Source organism: Megalobrama amblycephala, linkage group LG2 (genome assembly GCF_018812025.1).
Source record: "Megalobrama amblycephala isolate DHTTF-2021 linkage group LG2, ASM1881202v1, whole genome shotgun sequence".
NCBI lineage: Eukaryota > Metazoa > Chordata > Actinopteri > Cypriniformes > Xenocyprididae > Megalobrama > Megalobrama amblycephala.
Genome location: NC_063045.1, coordinates 3,292,401 through 3,311,488, shown reverse-complemented (window position 1 = coordinate 3,311,488; position 19,088 = coordinate 3,292,401). Strand labels below are relative to the sequence as shown.

Here is a 19,088-nt window from a genome sequence, read left to right as displayed (position 1 = left end):
TTTTAATTAGAAATTATTATTCAATAATTTCCCATGCAGGAACGGAGCGAACACTTTTTAATCTTTTTTTTTTTTGGTTTGTTTTTATTATACTGTGGTACTTCCTTTCCTTATTCTTTTTAAAATGTAATTATTTCATAACTTATACTGCATAATAAATCATGTTACATTCGTTCTCGTGTTAAGTATGCAAATACAGGGGGCGTGGCATCTCTTTACGCCGTCATCAGAACTAGACAGCGGCGCGGTCACGTGCTCCTCGCACAGAATACTCCAGATCAAAGATGGCGGCGTACATGAGAATGTGGAGATCATACCGTCCAGGGTCCAGAAGCATCAGCACAGCTTCCTCAGCCGGAGCGGTCATGATCAGAGCCGGATTAAACGCGTTATTCCCGCGGGATCCGCTCAGCGGGAGCCGCTTCATCCACATCCAGCGCTCGTATTCCAGCATTTCCAGCAGAAAGTCATTACACAACGCGAGAATCACAGCATCCATGGTGACTGACAGATGGAGTCGCGTCACCGCGGGCTCCGGGAGCCTCGGCAGCGGCTGTCAGAGGAGGTTTCTCTTCGGGAACAAGGGCAGCGGGTTTTCTGGAGAGGACGGGGCGGAGAGCAGCGGTGGAGCTCCAGATGAGTCTGGAGGGGATGAAGGTCCGTACTCTCCTCCTCAGATGACCGCGCTCACCCCGATGCTCGTGCCCGAGGTCTTCCCGAACGTGCCTCTCATCGCTGTCAACAGGAATCCCGTGTTTCCCAGATTCATCAAAATCATTGAGGTGATCTCACATGACCTCATCCGCGCATGATGCAATCCGTGTTATTAAACTAATAAGTTAATCGATTAATTCGATACAATGAATCTAAGTAGCTGATGCCAAATGTCAGTATAGTTTTCATTTAAAGACATTAAAGTCAAGTTTTGTGTGTTTTACTGTAGTGTTTACTTTCTGATGGATATTTGCTGGTGATTTCATCATCCACTCTGTGTGTGTGTGTGTGTGTGTGTGTGTGAGAGAGTGTGTGAGAGTGTGTGAATGGACTATCTAGAAAGTTCTTTCCTGAGAAGTTTGTGTATTTTTTTGACCTGGTTAAATATCATGTCAGTACTTGAATAGTTGATGTCTTGTAGTTTCATGAAATTCTCCATCGAAAACAGCAGTTTTCTTGCAATGTTTCTGATTTAAAGACATTGATAGTGGGGACTGATTGTCTTAGATTAGTTTGTCGATTATTTATTCGGTTAATAGGATGGATTAATGAATCCAATTTTAATCAAACTGGTGCTCCTTATCCACAAGTGCATAAACAATATGCTTTTGTTTGATGCATTTAACCCTGTAAGCCTGATATAGTTTGCATATTTGTGTTGAGTATCATATTTGATATGGAGAGAGCCGTTGTCATGTTTATGTATGAAACAGCTTCACAAACAGTCTTTTTAACCTCACGGTATCTTTATTTCTGTCTTACAATAATTCATATTATCACAGAGGTACTGGGATAAAAGTTTATAGTTTTGATATAAACACTGATGTCTATGATGGAGATCAAAATAGAGAGAATCACCCTTTGAAAATAACTTGGTGCTTCAAATAACAATAGATTACATCGTTACACCAGTAGATGGCGAAAAGCGACTATTAAAACATTTATTTGTCATTGAATCATTCATTCAAGAGATTCGTTCAAAAACGTTGAATCATCCAGTAATGAAACAAGTGAAGTATTTATGAGTGAGTCATTGAATCATTCATTTAAGAGATTCGTTCAAAAATGTTGATTCATCCAGTAATGAAGCAAGTTAAGCCTTTATGAGTGAGTCATTGAATCATTCATTTAAGAGTTTCATTTAAAATTACTGATTCATCCAGTAATGAAGCAAGTGAAGTCTTTATGAGTGAGTCACTGAATCATTCATTTAAGAGATTTGTTCAAAAAATGCTGATTCATCCAATAATGAAGCAAGTAAAGTCTTTATGAGTGAGTCAATGAATCATTCATTCAAAAACATTGATTCATCCAGTAATGAAACAGATGGAGTATTTATGAGTGAGTCATTGAATCATTCATTCAAGAGATTCGTTCAAAATTACTGATTCATCCAGTAATGAAGCAAGTGAAGTCTTTATGAGTGAGTCACTGAATCATTCATTTAAGAGATTCATTCAAAAACGTTGAATCATCCAGTAATGAAACAAGTGAAGTCTTTATGAGTGAGTCACTGAATCATTCATTTAAGAGTTTCGTTCAAAACTGCTGATTCATCCAGTAATGAAGCAAGTGAAGTGTTTATGAGTGAGTCATTGAATCATTCAAGAGATTTGTTCAAAAATGCGGATTCATCCAGTAATGAAACAGGTGGAGTTTTTATGAGTGAGTCATTGAATCATTCATTCAAGAGATTTGTTCAAAAATGTTGATTCCTCTATTAATGAAACAAGTGAAGTCTTTGAGTGAGTCATTGAATCATTCATTCAAGAGATTTGTTCAAAAATGCTGATTCATCCAGTAATGAAACAAGTGAAATCTTTATGAGTAAGTCATTGAATAATTCACTCAAGAGATTCGTTCAAAAACGCTGATTCATCCAGGAATGAAATAAGTATTTATAATTGAGTCATTGAATCATTCATTCAACCCAATTTTTAAAAATAATTCATTCAGATTGATTCAATCACTTTATATCAATCTAATATGCATATTTGTGAATCTTTTGGCATCTTAAGGTGAAAAACAAGCAGCTCATGGACCTGCTGAGGAGAAAAGTTCGTCTCGCTCAGCCATACGCAGGGGTTTTTTTGAAGAAAGATGACAAGTAAGTGATTGTGCGGTTGATATAACGACTGTATTACAGTTCCAGTTGATTTCACGCTGATTGCGGTGCGTTTGTTTCTCAGTAACGAGTCGGATGTGGTGGAGAGTCTGGATGCCGTTTACCACACCGGGACGTTTGTGCAGATCCACGAGATGCAGGACCTCGGAGACAAGCTTCGTATGATTGTGATGGGACACAGAAGGTGATGGCCGGAATCACAACAAACTTTGTGGACTAACTGAGGAAAAAGTGTTTCTCAGGAAAGTTCTCTGATCTTGTTTTCCCACCGTTTCCCAGGATCCGCATCAATAAGCAGCTGGATGTTGAGCCGGAGGAGCCCGTGTCCCTGGAGGTCGAGGCTGAAGGTGAACACTCGAAAGCCCCGCGCCGGAAGCAGAAGAGATCCCGCAAGGATTCGGTGCCGCTGGCGGAGGTGATGGAGGGGAAGGTGCGGGAAGCGGAGTTGGTGGTGGAGGCGCTTCCTCTGCCCAGCGTCCTCATGGTGGAGGTGGACAACGTGATCCATGAGGACTTCCAGGTCACAGAAGAAGTCAAGGTCAGCCTTACTTTACTATCACTATAGTTTCCATTCGTGTTTTCAACTTGATTTTATTTTTATATTATCTGTTTTCGCTTTAATTTCATAGTGATTTTTGCTGTTTTGTCTTTTTATTAGGTTTTTTTTTGTCTATGTAGTTTTTATTTTAGTTTTAGTACTTCAACTTAAATGAAAATGAGAATGTTTGAATAAAGTGTCTTTATTTTAAACATGTCTATATAATTTTTATGAGTATTTTGAATTTAATTTTTATTTTCCTTTTTTACATGAATTTTAGTTCATATTTTGGTGTTTTTGTGTGTTTGTCACTTTTTAAATGTCTATATAGTTTTTATTCATTTCTATTTTAGTTTTAATACTTCAACTTGAACAAAAATTAGAATGTTGAAAAAAAATATATATATTATTTTATTTATACCGGCAAGACCAGTATCGCCCATCTATTTTTCAATATGTCAGTGTATTTTTTTTATTCATATTTTGAATTCTTTTTTTTCCCTTCAGTTTTCACTTTGATTTTGGTGTTTTTTGTTTTTGTTTTATATTATTATTTTTTAATATGTCTATAGATTTTTATTAATTTTGATTTTAGTTTTAGTACTTTAAAATTACTTAAATGAGAATGTTTATATAAAACGTTTAAATATGTCTGTAGTTTTTATTAAACTTTTGAATTAGTTTTTTTTTTTTCATTTTAGTTAGAGATTTTTTGTCATTTTTTTTAAAAATGTCTATTTAATTTTTTATTTTATTTTAGTTGTAGTACTTCAGTTGTAATGAGAATGTTTAAATAAAATGTCTTTATTTTAAATACATTTTTATTAATATTTTGAATTCAATTTTTTTTTTTTCAAGTAGTTTATTTTATTTTATTTTAATTTATTTATTCAGTTTTAGTGTTTTTGTCATTTATTAGATTTATTGTATAGTTTATATTTCTTTTTTATTTCCCTTATAGTACTTTTTTTCAATTTAAATAAAAATTAGAATTTTAAAGTAAAATATCTATAGAGTTTTATCATTTGTTTCAGTTTTTCAGTTTTAGTACTTAAAAATGAGAATAAGTTTTTAATTTATTCTATTTCTATTCTATTTCTATACTATTTTCAAGCAGCATTTTTTTTTTTTTTTTTTAGTTAACTATAATAACCTTGGTTATGGTACCAAAAATACCAATGTTCAGTATGCTAAGCATTTTCCAGGATACTGGAAATACATTTATCCAAAACGACTTAAATTTTCTAGTTTAGAATTATAGTATACGTTTTGTTGTTTTAAACCAGGCTCTGACTGCTGAGATCGTCAAGACTATACGTGACATTATTGCTCTGAATCCACTGTACAGGTAAGAGAGGTAAAAGAGGCTGTTTAAAACTGCATGCTAAGGCACTGTTAGTCAACATGTTTCTCTGTCCGTGTGTTTGGTAGAGAGTCTGTGCTCCAGATGATGCAGGCGGGTCAGAGAGTGGTAGATAACCCGATATACCTGAGCGACATGGGGGCGGCACTGACAGGGGCTGAATCTCACGAGTTACAGGACGTCCTGGAGGAAACAAATGTACGTGTATGACCCCCAAAACTGTGTCTCAGAACGTCAATGTGTGTCTAACAGGAAAACTCTCGTTACAGATTCCCAAACGACTCTACAAAGCACTTTCTCTGCTAAAGAAGGAATACGAGCTGAGTAAACTACAGCAGCGTCTCGGGAGGGAGGTGAGGACACGAGTTCATGCAGTTCGTGACCTGCTGTGTCTTATTCATTGGGGTTTCCCGTTATTTTACGCCTGTTCGTTTTAATGGTTAGGTTGAGGAGAAGATAAAGCAGACACACAGGAAGTACCTCCTCCAGGAGCAGCTGAAGATCATTAAGAAGGAGCTCGGCCTGGAGAAGGAGGACAAAGACGCCATTGAGGAGAAGTTCAGGGAGAGGTTGAAGGATCGCACCGTACCTCAGCACATCATGGACGTTATTAACGAGGAGCTGAACAAACTGGGGCTGTTAGATAACCACTCCTCAGAGTTCAAGTAAGAAGTTCATCATTGTTATAAACCAATGTAGTCCATGATTTCTATAATGTTTCTTCTTCTTATTTAAAAATGCACAAGAAGCTGAAAATCATAAGATGGTTGTACATGGACTCTACCTGGTCATTAATTGCTTCAATTTGCTTTAAATGGTTGATCAGTAGGACTACAAGCTGGTGAACTTGGTTTTGACCTGGTAGACCAACAACAAGATTGACAAAACCCAGCTAAAACCAGCTTAAGATGATTGTACATTGGTTTTACCTGGTCATTAACTGTTTTAGATGGTTGGACAACAAACTGGTGGACCTGATTTCGACCTGGAAGACCACCTTAGAGCAGCAACAAGTTTGACAAAACCCAGCTAAAACCAGCTTTAGATGTTTGTACATGGAATCTACCTGGTCATTAGATGCACTAGATAATTTATCAGTTGGACTACAAGCTGGTTGACCAGTTTTTGACCTGGTAGACGATATTAGACCAACGACAAGGTTTACAAAGCACAAGAAGCTGAAAACCCATGTAAAACCAGCTTAAGATGGTTATACATGGACTCTACCTGATCTTTAGTTGATTTAAGCTGCTCTAGATGATTAATTAGTTGGACTACAAGCTGGTTGACCTGGTTTCGACTGGTAGACCACCCTAGACCAGCAACTAGGTTGACAAAACCCAGCTAAAACCAGCATAAGATGATTAATCTGTTGGACTACAAGCTGGTGGACCTGGTAGACCACCTTAAACTGTTGTTGGCAAAACCAGCAATGACAAAACCAGCCTAAGATAGTTGAACATAGAGTCTACCTGGTCATTAGTTGCTCTTGATGGTTGGTCCGTTGGACTACAAACTTGTGGACTTGGTGTTGACCCGGTAGACTACTTTAGACCATGTTAGACAAGGTTGACAAAACCCAGCTAAAACCAGCTTGAGATGGTTATACATAGATTTTACCTGGTCATTAGCTGCACTAGATGGTTGATCAGTTGTACTACAAACTGGGGGACCTGGTTTCAACCTGGTAGACCACCATAAACCAGCAACGCAATTGCAAAACCCCCCAAATAAAACCAGCTTAAGATGGTTGTACATGGATTCTACCTGGTCATTAGCTGCTTTTGATGTCAGTTAATCTGCAAGCTGGTTCAACCTGGTAGACCACCTTAGAACAGCAACAAGTTTGACAAAACCAAGCTGAAACCAGCTAAAAGTGGTTGTACATAGATTCTACCTGGTCATTAGCTGCTTTAGATGGTTGATGAGTTGGACTACAACCTGGTGGACCTGGTAGACCACCTAAGTCCAACAGCAAACTAGCCGTCATGTTCCACAAAGCAGTTTTACCACCTTAAGATGGCATTTCACTCATTCAAACTATGATCCTTCTTCTCCCCTTAAAATCCCCAGCGTTACCCGTAACTACTTAGACTGGCTGACCTCCATGCCGTGGGGCACCAACAGTGTGGAAAACCTGGAGCTGGGCCGGGCCAAAGAGGTGTTGGAAGAGGACCACTATGGAATGGATGACGTCAAGAAACGGATTCTGGTAAAAATCGAGCATAAGCGCCTCAACCTTTGTCCACTGAGTATGGGAGAAATTTGCTTTCCAAATCCTATTAACCCTGGTCCTTGTTCATTCATGCAGGAGTTCATTGCTGTAAGCCAGCTTAAAGGCAGCACACAGGGAAAGATCTTGTGTTTCTATGGACCTCCTGGAGTTGGCAAGACCAGTATCGCCCGTTCGATCGCCAGAGCACTTAATCGCGAATACTTCCGTTTTAGCGTGGGAGGAATGACAGATGTGGCGGAAATTAAAGGCCACAGGTGGGTGTTGTTGAACTTTGAAGAGTCTACACTTCTTTTCAAGCTCTTGGTTCATGATTCTGTATAACTTGTCGTACATTGCAGGAGAACATATGTTGGTGCAATGCCAGGAAAGATCATCCAATGTCTAAAGAAAACTAAGACTGAAAACCCATTGGTCCTTATTGATGAGGTATGACCTATAAACTTAATCCTAACTCTAACCCTACCAAAACTTCTGTTCTTCTTTAGGTGTGTGGAAATAACTGCTGCTGATTCATCTTTTTGTTGTGCAGGTTGACAAAATTGGTCGAGGTTACCAGGGTGACCCATCTTCTGCGCTACTTGAGCTTTTAGACCCAGAACAGAACGCAAACTTTCTTGACCACTACCTGGATGTGCCTGTTGACCTGTCCAAGGTATAAAATAGCGAAAATCCACATTCGTTGGAAAGATACTCTGCTTTCATTGTACCCTACACTGGTGTTTCCTTTGGTTTTCAGGTGCTTTTCATTTGTACGGCCAATGTTCTCGACACCATCCCAGAACCCTTAAGAGACCGAATGGAAATGATCAACGTATCAGGCTATGTTGCTCAGGAGAAATTGGCCATTGCGGAGGTACGTTCACTTGGTCTCTTTTCCTGAAAATCAACAACAGGTTTTTTGGCTCAGTTCAACAGATTGGGTCTGGCATAGTGGGTAAAGCTTAAAGCCACAAAATGGGAAGGTTGCTGGTTCAAGACCGGTAGTTTACAAGCTGTGAGCCAGAAAGCCCCCTAAAGATGGTTGTGCACAGATTCTACTTGATCAGCAGCTGATCAATTGGACTATAAGCTGGTGGATCTGGTTTTAACCTGGTTGATCACCTTAGACCAGCAGCAAGTTTGACAAAACCCAGCAAAACTAGCTTAAGATGGTTGTATGGATTCTACCTGGCCATTAGCTGATTCAGGCTGCTCTAGATGATTAATCAGTTGGACTACAAGCTGGTGGACCTGGCTTTGACCTGGAAGACCACCTTAGATGGCAACAACGTTGACAAAACCTGGCTAAAACCAGCTTAAGGTGGTTTCATTGGTTCTACCTGGTCATTATCTGCACTAGATGATTAATCAGTTGGACTACAAGCTGGTGGACCTGGCTTTGACCTGGAAGACCACCTTAGATGAGCAACAACGTTGACAAAACCTGGCTAAAACCAGCTTAAGGTGGTTGTACATTGGTTCTACCTGGTCATTAGCTGTTTTATATGGTTGATCAGTTGGACTACAAGCTGTTGGACCTGGAAGACCACCTTAAAACAGCTAAAACTAGCTTAAGATGGTTGTACATGGGTTCTACCTGGTCATTATGTGCACTAGATGATCAATCAGTTGGACTACAAGCTGGTGGACCTGGTTTTGACCTGGAAGACCACCTTAGCCCAGCAACAAGGTTGACAAAACCCAGCTAAAACCAGCTTAAGATGGTTGTACATGGATTCTACCTGGTTATTAGCTGCACTAGATGGTTGTCAGTTGGAGTACAAGCTGGTAGACCACCTTAGACCATCAACTAGGTCAACAAACTCCAGCAAAAAACAGTTTAAGGTGAATGTAAGTAGATTCAAGCTTCTCTAGATTATTGATCAGTTGGAGTACAAGCTGGTAGACCTGGTTTTGATGTGGTAGACCACCTTAGACTATCAACTAGGTTGACAAACTCCAGGAAAAAACAGCTCAAAGTGGTTGGACATGGATTCTATCTGGTTATTAGCTGCATTAGATGGTTGATCAGTTGGACTACAAAGTGGTTAACCTGGTTTCGACCTGGTAAACCACCTCATTCCTACAACTAGGTTTACAAACTCCAGCAAAATCAACTTGCGGTGGTTGTATGTAGATTCTACCTGGTTATTAGCTGATTCGGGCTGCTCTAGATGATTAATCAGTTGGACTACAAGCTGGTGGACCTGGCTTTGACCTGAAAGACCACCTTAGACAAGCAACGATGTAGCTAAACCTAGCTAAAACCAGCTTAAGGTGGTTGTACATTGGTTCTGCCTGGTCATTAGCTCTTTTAGATGGTTGATCAGTTGGATTACAACCTGGTGGACCTGGTAGACCACCTTAAACCAGCAACAAAAATGACAAAACCTAGCAAAAACCAGCTTAAGATGGTTGTACGTGGGTTCTTCCTGGTCATTATCTGCACTAGATGATCAATCAGTTGGACTACAAGATGGTGGACCTGGTTTTGACCTGGAAGACCACCTTAGCCCAGCAACAAGGTTGACAAAACCCGGCTAAAACCAGCTTAAGATGGTTGTACGTGGGTTCTTCCTGGTCATTATCTGCACTAGATGATTAATCAGTTGGACTACAAGCTGGTGGACCTGGCTTTGACCTGAAAGACCACCTTAGACAAGCAACGATGTAGCTAAACCTAGCTAAAACCAGCTTAAGGTGGTTGTACATTGGTTCTACCTGGTCATTAGCTCTTTTAGATGGTTGATCAGTTGGATTACAACCTGGTGGACCTGGTATTGACCTGGTAGACCACCTTAAACCAGCAACAAAAATGTCAAAACCTAGCAAAAACCAGCTTAAGATGGTTGTACGTGGGTTCTACCTGGTCATTATCTGCACTAGATGATCAATCAGTTGGACTACAAGCTGGTGGACCTGGCTTTGACCTGGAAGACCACCTTAGACAAGCAACAACGTTGACAAAAACAAAGCTAAAACTACCTTTGGATAATCAGTGCATCAGGTTATGTTGCTCTGGACCATTGCTGATATACATTTACATGGTAATCTCTTTTCCGGAAACTCAAAGTTTTTGGGTCAGCTAGACTGGTGTAGTCAGTTAAGCTCAGGTCGCTGTTTCAAGACCGTTAAACCCCAAGTTGCCTCTTCCAAAGAGTTTGTTTCACTGGATGCATTGAAGTTGGTGTCAAAGTTCGACTTTGCTTAGTCATTTCCTGGTTCTTGTGACCACCACAGAGATACTTGGTACCCCAGTTGCGAACTCTATGCGGGTTGGATGACCAGAAGGCGAAAATAACCCCCTGAGGCTCTGAACTTGCTCATCAGACAGTACTGCCGGGAGAGCGGCGTCAGGAACCTTCAGAAGCAAGTCGAGAAGGTACAACTCGCTTGTTGGTCACTCTTACCCGTCTTATAGGAGTGTTCTGAAAGGTCTAGCCAAGTTTTGTACCTTCACAGGTGTTCCAGAAAAGTAGCGTTCCGGATTGTCAGCGGTGATGAAACGGCGGTCAACATCACCCCGGACAACCTCCAGGATTACGTCGGGAAGCCCATCTTCACTGTGGACCGAATGTACGATGTCACACCGCCGGGAGTTGTTATGGGCCTGGCGTGGACGGCAATGGGTAAGTGTTCGACCGAGAACATGGTGCACTCGTTTCCAGACTTGGCTATGAAGAGTTTCCTGCAGTTTGCCTCAGACTTGGCATGAAAAGGCCAAAAAAAGATTTTTAAGTTAATATTTCAATCATTTAACAACACAGTCGCATGTTCACGGTTCTCTGATGTTGGCTAGTGGTCACATGACATGCAGGTCATGTTTGGTGAGTGTTTAGTTTTATTGTTTTTATTTTAGAATTATATAATTTATGTTAATTATGTTACATATTCACAAATTAATACATTTTTAGTTGGTGCTTTATTTTGATTTGCTTTTATAAATTAAGTATTTTAATTTGACATTTTTATTGTAAAATGAATTCTTGGTTGGTGCATTGTTTACTTGTATTTTGTAAATTATTTATTGCACATTTTAAATTTGTATTATTTAATTAACATTTAGTTGGTGCTTTATGAACTTTTGGATGATTAAAATTTGTTTTTATTTAATTTTAGTTAATTTAATATTCATTTAATTAATGTTTTTATCTTAAAATTATTTATGATTTCATTTTTAGTTAGTGCATTATTTTAACAATTCATTTTATAATTAAATTTTAGTTGGTGCTATATTTTAATTAGTTAATTTTAACATTATTTTATTTTTTATGATTTAATTAATGTTTGGTTAGTGCTTTATTTTGACACTTTAACATTTTATATTAATTTTACATTTTTATGATTTAATTTTTAGTTAGTGATTTATTTTAACAATTCATTTTATAATTAAATTTTAGTTGGTGCTATATTTTAATTAGTTAATTTTAACATTATTTTATTTTTTATGATTTAATTAATGTTTGGTTAGTGCTTTATTTTGACACTTTAACATTTTATATTAATTTTACATTTTTATGATTTAATTTTTAGTTAGTGATTTATTTTAACAATTCATTTTATAATTAAATTTTAGTTGGTGCTATATTTTAATTAGTTAATTTTAACATTATTTTATTTTTTATGATTTAATTAATGTTTGGTTAGTGCTTTATTTTGACACTTTAACACTTTACATTAATTTTACATTTTTATGATTTAATTTTTAGTTAGTGATTTATTTTGATTTGCTTTATTTTAACAATTTATAATTTAATACAATTTTATTTGGTGTTTTATTTAAATTAGATTTAATTTTAATATTATTTTAATTTATGGTTTAATACATTTTTATTTAGTGCTTTATTTTGACATTTTAACATTTATATTAATTTTTAAGGTTTAATTTTTAATTAGCGCTTTATTTTGACTTTTTATTTATTTATTTATTGTAATTTTCATTTTTAACTGATCATTAGCTATTCATTGTCTCACTTTGGGAAACCCTGCCGTAAATGAAGCATCATTCGACCCTGCTTTCCTCCACAGGCGGTTCGACGCTGTTCATCGAGACCTCTCTGAGGCGACCGAGGGAACCGCAGGGGAAAGACGGTGCCAAAGATGGAACGCTGGAGCTCACGGGGCAGCTGGGAGACGTGATGAAGGAAAGCGCCAAGATCGCGTACACGTTCGCCCGCTCCTTCCTCATGAAGGAACAACCTGAGAACGAGTTCCTCGTGGGATCCCACATCCACCTCCATGTGCCTGAGGTGAGGATCACAGCTGCTTCCAGCAAGTCTTTAATTACATTTAATTGTGATTGGGCAGGAGTCAAAAGGTTCAGTAGGTGTTAAATGTGTGTTTGTTTCTGTTCAGGGTGCGACTCCTAAAGACGGGCCGAGTGCCGGATGCACCATCGTGACGGCTCTGCTGTCCTTGGCCACCAACACACCAGCGCGTCAGAACGTGGCCATGACGGGAGAAGTGTCCCTGACCGGGAAGATCCTGCCTGTCGGAGGAATCAAGGAAAAGACCATTGCTGTGAGTTTTTCTGGGCTTTTTATGGAATTGCATTTCCACCATATAAGAAAGAAAAATCATGTTGTGGTAAATCTTAATTATTAGGTAAAAAGTTAAAATGGACATACCAAGTCATAATTTTGACTTTTTATGTCAAAACTATTAATTTTTATGTCATAATTTCAACTTTTCATCATAAATATGAGTCAATTTTGACTTTTCATCTCACATCCGAAACATCTTTTTGTCATAATTTCAACTTTTTGTCATAATTTTGACATTTTTCATCTCATATGATTTAGTATGTCATAATTTCAACTTTTCATTTTATAAATGACTTTGTATGTCATAATTTTGACATTTTTCATCAGTAAATATGCTTTAGTATGTCATAATTTCAACTTTTCATCTCATAAATGTGACTTAGTATGTAATAATTTCAACTTTTTGTCATTTTTGACCTATTTATCTCATAAAAATGACTTGGTATGTCAGAATTTTGATGCCATAATTTCGACTGTCAATTTCGACTTATCTCATAAAAACTTTTCATTTAATTATGACTTAGTACGTCAGAATTTTGCTAATTATGATTTACAAAAGCATGATTTATTTATTTTTTTCCCAATGTGGCAGAATATGATTGTTTCATTGGGCTAAATATATATATTGGCTAATATATATATTTATAATATATAATATACATAATATAAATATTATGAACTAACAGTGAACAATACTCCATTTATTGATCTCAGTTAATGTTAAAAAACTTGATTGTATCACATTATGTAATTTTTACATTATGGTATACATTAATATCTTACACAGTTTTGCTTTTTAAGTAAATAAATTTTTTTCAGGATGTTTATACCGAAATGGAAAAAAAAAAACAGATTTCCATTAACACAAATGACAATATGACACATTTGTATAGATATAAATTATTGATTTACTTAAAAATAATTGTGATATATATATATATATATATATATATATATATATATATATATATATATAATATACTGTAACCTGTTTTGATTCCTGCGGCAGGCGAAGAGAGCCGGCGTCACCTGCATCATCCTGCCTGCAGAAAACAGGAAGGACTTCTCGGATCTGGCCGACTACATCACAGAAGGACTAGAAGTGCATTTTGTGGAAAACTACAGCGAGATCTACAAAATCGTGTTCTCCGGACAGTAGCCAGTCGTGCCGTTTTACTAGTTTTATCTTTTGCTACGTGAAATCACAAGCACACAGAAGCAGGCGCCACATGAACTCCATCCTTCTGTTGTTGAGTTTTTACCCCACAGACGTTGGGACGCGGATCGGAAAGTCTGGGATCTGGACGTCACCGTGATCCCTGAAGTGTTGGAGACTCTGGGATCCTGCAGTCGCTGCTACGCAGCCCGTATTGATGATTTTATACTCTCATCCCATTTCATCTCATCTGGAGTGTCATATTTGTAAATAACTGCCTTAAATGTATTCCTTCAAATCATTTACAATAAATATAATTTATGCAACAGTTTGTGTGAGTCTCTACTCTGTAGAAAACGATTTTATCGTTTCTTTTATGTCACTAAATGTGATCACAACACAATGATGAACTCAGTCTTTTCATCTGGACATTTGAGGTTAATCTTTTAGTGACGAGTGAGTTTATTTTTTTTGTTAATGAGGGCACTTTACCTAAAAGTTTTAATAATCTTTTGTCATGCTTTAAAGACTTATTTTGATGTGTTGACTAACATACTAAAGCACATGTAAAGTACCTGATTCTAATATTAATGTTAGAGTTGTTCAATATTACATTTAAAGTTATTTTAGTTCTTAATTTCAACTTCAAGTATTTAAATACATGACAAGTTTCATCAGAAATTACATGCGAGTCTAGTTTACCTTAAATGCTTGTTGATACATTCAGTAGGGCAATAGAAATAATTATGAAATTAAAAATGCATTGAACTCATTGGCTTAATTTCATGAATCAGATATAAGGGATCATGGAGCTTTATATAATCTTCCACAGCTCATATTTTCAGGGTTTTTTGGTCTAATGAAGTTTCTTGGAAGTGTATTTTCGCAGTGCGTTATTCAGCATGCGAGGGTTCATTTCCATACCACCCGTGACAGAAGACAATAAACAGCATATTGACTCAACCAACTGTATATTTGTTTAAACACTTCTGTCTGATCCATCAATATGAACACAGTGTTTCTGCAAACATCAGCTGCTCGAGTCCACCAGAACGACCGACACATTTAAATGAAGCACAAGTCAAACGCTTGTTTTTACACATACAAATTTATTTGTCATAATTCAGGCTCTACTCCTTCTTGGCAGCAGCTTTCCTCATGGCAGCCAGGATGTTGCTGAGCTCTTCCCTCTTTCTCTTGGCGCGGATGTGAGTTCCCACCTGCACAGACCAATCACGTGATGAGAAAAACAATAGCCGCGTTTCCATTCAACATTTAACTCGTGCAGGAAAACTGGAATATAGCATAAAGCAAATAAAGCAGCGTTTCCATCCAATGTGTTCAAGAGAACAAAATCATCACTTCATGAGAAATGTGTGCTTTTTCCCTCCATCATAAATGAGTTCATCTCAGAGCATCAGACAAAGCGCACTGAACGCTGTCATGTGATCTTGCGGTCGGATGCTGGTGTTTGGAAACACAATCGTGTGAGATGCTTCTGGAGGGAATTAAACCAAATCAGACTTTGACTCTGACGTTTCAGAAGCACCAAACCAACATTTGAGATGCTGTGAAGTGATTGGTCCACTGGTTAGTCCAATTAACCAATCACAGCCTCTGCTGAGGCAAAAATCGAGGGATTTATTCAGTAAATGTGTTTACATTGTAGATTGTGTATGTCTTATTGGATAAAAAACATTATCTGCCTTAATTGAGCATGTTTTTTGATGCACATTTTTTTAATTTATGCACATCTTGGCGTTTCCATCTAGTGTGTTTATATGCAATATCCCGAAATGCTCTTTAAAAGAGGTGGATGGAAACACTGCTAATGATGGATCATGATGAATGGAAAAAATGGTCCATTTAGTCATTCTAGAACTTTTGCAAAATTTAGAAGAAGTTGCAAAATCTTGTCTGTCATTCCAGCTATATTACTTTCAGATTTTGTACTAAATGTTATAAACATTTAAAGGCGTTTTGAAAAGTGTTTTTTTTTTTTTAAAGCATCATCCATTCAAAATAATATCGATAAAGAGGCGTCAAATCAACTGCATTTCTGCCATATAAAGGAAAAAAATAAATCATGCTTCGGTTAATCATAATTAAAATTGCAAAATTATAAACATATCAAGTCATAATTTTGACTTTTTGTGTGAAAACTATAAATGTCATTTTTTTCATCATAAGTATGACTGTCAATTTCTACTTTATCTCAAATCATTTAACGTGTTTTTACTTCATCTCAAAAATTTCAACTATTTGTAATAATTTCGACTCATTTCACTTCATAACTTCATAATTTTAACTTTTCACTTAATAAAAATGACTTATGTCAGAATTTTGATTTCATTTCATAATTATGATGCAGTGCATCAGAATTTCAACTTTGTCATAAATTCAACTTTTAATAATATGATTTAGTACGTCAATTCCGATAATTATGATTTACAAAAGCATGATTTTTTTTCCCCTCAACGTGGCAGAATATGGTTTCATATCAGTTCACAAAAAGTGTAGGAATAAGTTATTAGACAGAAGTGCAAAAACACATGAGAAATGAGAAAAATTAAGCACAATGAGTGGTGGAAAAAGAGCAAATGTTCCAGAAAATCCTGCTAGCGCCGAATAAGCAGTGTTGAACAAACACGGATGGGGACCATCGACATACCCTTTTCTTGATGAACTTGAGGGCACGTTTGTCCTTGGACACCTTAAGCAGCTCCATGGCACGCCTCTCGTAGGGAGCGAAACCGCACACCTCACGGATCATGTCACGCACAAACTTGGTGTGCTTGGTCAGACGCTGAAACGCAAGAAAATGTTACGTTAAAATTATTATACTGATATACTGATAAGTGCATGGTGGGAGAAATTCATCAAAATGAGTGTAAAACCAATCAGCAATATAAATAAAAAGGTAACCAGAGCATAAATATGAACTTAAACGGTTTTAAGATTGCAGATTGAAAGCACTTAAAAATGATAGTTAACTGTAAAGCAAACATACTTAAAGGGATAGTTCACCCAAAAATGACCATGATTTACTCACCCTCAAGCCATCCTAGATGTACATGACTATCTTCCTCAGGACGAACACATTCAGAGATATGTTTAAAAATATTCTCAGTCCTCAAAGGTTTAAAATAGTTGTAAATGTGGGGGCGTTTTGAAGCCAAAAATAATGCATCCATCCATAAAAAAGTAATCCATACGACTCCAGTAGGCCTTCTGAAGCGAATTGATGCGTTTGTGTAAAACAAGTATCCTTATTTAAAACTTTATAAAGTGAAATAATGAGCTTCCGGTGCAACAGCAATACGCATTCGACATGCGTCCAAAAAGCACTAACTTCCACAACGTACACAGTGACATGACATAATACGCTCTGTCCTATGTTATAACACGTTGCACGTCATGTCATTATGTACTACGTTGTGGAAGTTAGCGCTTTTTGGACGTACGTCGAATGCGTAAGGAAGGCCTTTATTAACCTCCTGGAGTCGCATGGATTCATCTTTTTATGGATGCATGCATTTTGTTTTGCTTCAAAATGTGCCCCTCCATTCACAACTGTTATAAACCTTGGAGGACTAAGATTATTTTTAAATACATCTCCGATTGTGTTCATCTGAAAGAAGAAAGTCACATCAAATGTCTTAAAGGAACACTCCACTTTTTTTTTTTTTTTGAAAATAGGCTCATTTTCCAACTCCCCTAGAGTTAAACAGTTGAGTTTTACTGTTTTCAAATCCATTCAGCCGATCTCCGGGTCTGGCGGTACCACTTTTAGCATAGCTTAGCATAGTTCATTGAATCTGATTAGACCGTTAGCATCTCGCTCAAAAATGACCAAAGAGTTTCGATGTTTTACCTATTTAAAACTTGACTCTTCTTACATCGTGTACTAAGACCGACGGAAAAAGAAAAGTTGTGATTTTCTAGGCCGATATGGCTAGGAACTCATTCCAGCGTAATAATCAAAGAACTTTGCTGCCGTACCATGAGTGCAGCAGGCGCAATGATATTACGATTATGATTATTTATTAGAGTATAGTTCCTAGCCACATCGGCCTAGAAAATCGCAATTTTTCATTTTTCCATCGATCTTAGTACACAATGTAACTACAAAAGAGTCAAGTTTTAAATAGGTAAAACATCGAATCTCTTTAGTCATTTTTGAGCGAGATGCTAACGGTCTAATCAGATTCAATGAACTATGCTAAGCTATGCTAAAAGTGGTACCGCCAGACCCGGAGATCGGCTGAATGGATTTGAAAACAGTAAAACTCAACTGTTTAACTCTAGGGGAGTTGGAAAATGAGCCTATTTTCAAAAAAAGTGGAGTGTCCCTTTAAAGAGACTTTGTTCACATACATCTAGGATGGCTTGAGGGTGAGTAAATCATGGGATCATTTTCATTTTTGGGTTAACTAACCCTTTAAGTAAACTTTTTTTTTTATTTTTTATACAAAATATATATTTTTACAACATAATTTGGATTTTTTTAAAAAAAAATATAGAAATTCAAAATTATCTTCCAAATTTATAGTTATCGCCACAAAAATTGAGCACGCGCTATAAGTACCGTTTCCATCGCAACCCAACCGTCAATTTTAAAACGGTTTCACAGAAATAATTTTGAGCGGTTAAGCTTTTGAATTGAAATGTGTGACAGAAAAATAAAAAGATTAAAGTGCTCTACAGGGACACTGACAGTTCACAGATTAACGATCGATGATTTTAACTATCCAAAACAATCCGAGAGTGTCAAACGTGGACTCACCCCTCTCCTGCGGCTGTGCTTGGGCTTCGTAACGTTTTTGGTGACTGGATGGCCTTTGTTAAGACCAACCGCCATAGGATACCTGATGGCCATCTCTGAGGAGAGCAAAAGTGATTAAGTACACAAGAAAACTCTGTCACAAGCTGCATGTGTGCTTATGGATCAGACATTAGTGGTCTTTACGAGAGATCAAAGTCATTAAATACCATAATTTCATGATTAGGAAGAATACAGTTAACATTTATACACGTGAAGCTTGAAGTTACAGCTCATTTATAACGAGTGTTTGAGAATCACATCAGAGCATCTACTCTTGAGAGAAACCCTCCAAAACACACAAACATCAGGGTAATTGTTCCCAATAATCGCTGGAAATCACTTCAGATAGTTTATATTTACAAACGCGTGCGCTTTTGTGATGATTTGAGATGCGATGTGTTAGATATTAATAGGATTTTAATGCTTGTGATTCTCCGGCGATTCATACCTGCGTTTTGCTAATGGCGTCCAAACCGGAAGGACCGCTGCCAGGCGGAAGCTGAACATTCACACGCGACAAAAAGAAAAAAGTTCGCGGGAAAAATAAGTGGCGCCACCTAGAAATTACATTATTTAATTTTCATTCTACATTTTCCTTGAAAACTCGAA

The 19,088-nt window shown here is 37.2% G+C and overlaps 2 protein-coding genes across 2 annotated transcripts; one reads left to right on the top strand and one right to left on the bottom strand.

Annotated features, from left to right (window-relative positions):
* Positions 1-217: 217 nt before the first annotated feature.
* Positions 218-13,982, top strand: lonp1 (lon peptidase 1, mitochondrial). The gene is given in 19 exon segments (XM_048182120.1): positions 218-782; positions 2,733-2,821; positions 2,904-3,023; positions 3,119-3,377; positions 4,664-4,725; positions 4,809-4,938; positions 5,010-5,093; positions 5,185-5,405; positions 6,814-6,952; positions 7,052-7,230; positions 7,315-7,402; positions 7,506-7,628; positions 7,713-7,829; positions 10,196-10,258; positions 10,260-10,354; positions 10,418-10,584; positions 11,984-12,204; positions 12,311-12,475; positions 13,508-13,982. Coding segments are annotated over 19 exon segments (2,970 nt in total). The 5' UTR covers positions 218-284; the 3' UTR covers positions 13,658-13,982.
* A 761-nt stretch (positions 13,983-14,743) lies between these two features.
* Positions 14,744-19,084, bottom strand: rpl36 (ribosomal protein L36). Its single transcript, XM_048182119.1, has 4 exons — positions 18,928-19,084; positions 18,441-18,535; positions 16,326-16,460; positions 14,744-14,874 (listed from the first exon to the last, which is right to left on the bottom strand). The coding sequence occupies exons 2-4, from the start codon at positions 18,531-18,533 to the stop codon at positions 14,785-14,787; spliced, it is 318 nt and encodes a 105-aa protein (XP_048038076.1). The 5' UTR covers positions 18,534-18,535; positions 18,928-19,084; the 3' UTR covers positions 14,744-14,784.
* Positions 19,085-19,088: the final 4 nt, after the last annotated feature.

What these genes read in the sequence shown, in the direction of transcription:
- rpl36 (XM_048182119.1), bottom strand. Translation starts at nt 18,533, where the DNA reads ATGGCCATCAGGTATCCTATGGCGGTTGGTCTTAACAAAGGCCATCCA. An exon ending in AGCACAGCCGCAGGAGAGGG is followed by an intron (nt 16,461 to 18,440) that starts GTGAGTCCACGT and finishes CTTGCGTTTCAG; the next exon opens with CGTCTGACCAAGCACACCAA. An exon ending in TCAAGTTCATCAAGAAAAGG is followed by an intron (nt 14,875 to 16,325) that starts GTATGTCGATGG and finishes TGGTCTGTGCAG; the next exon opens with GTGGGAACTCACATCCGCGC.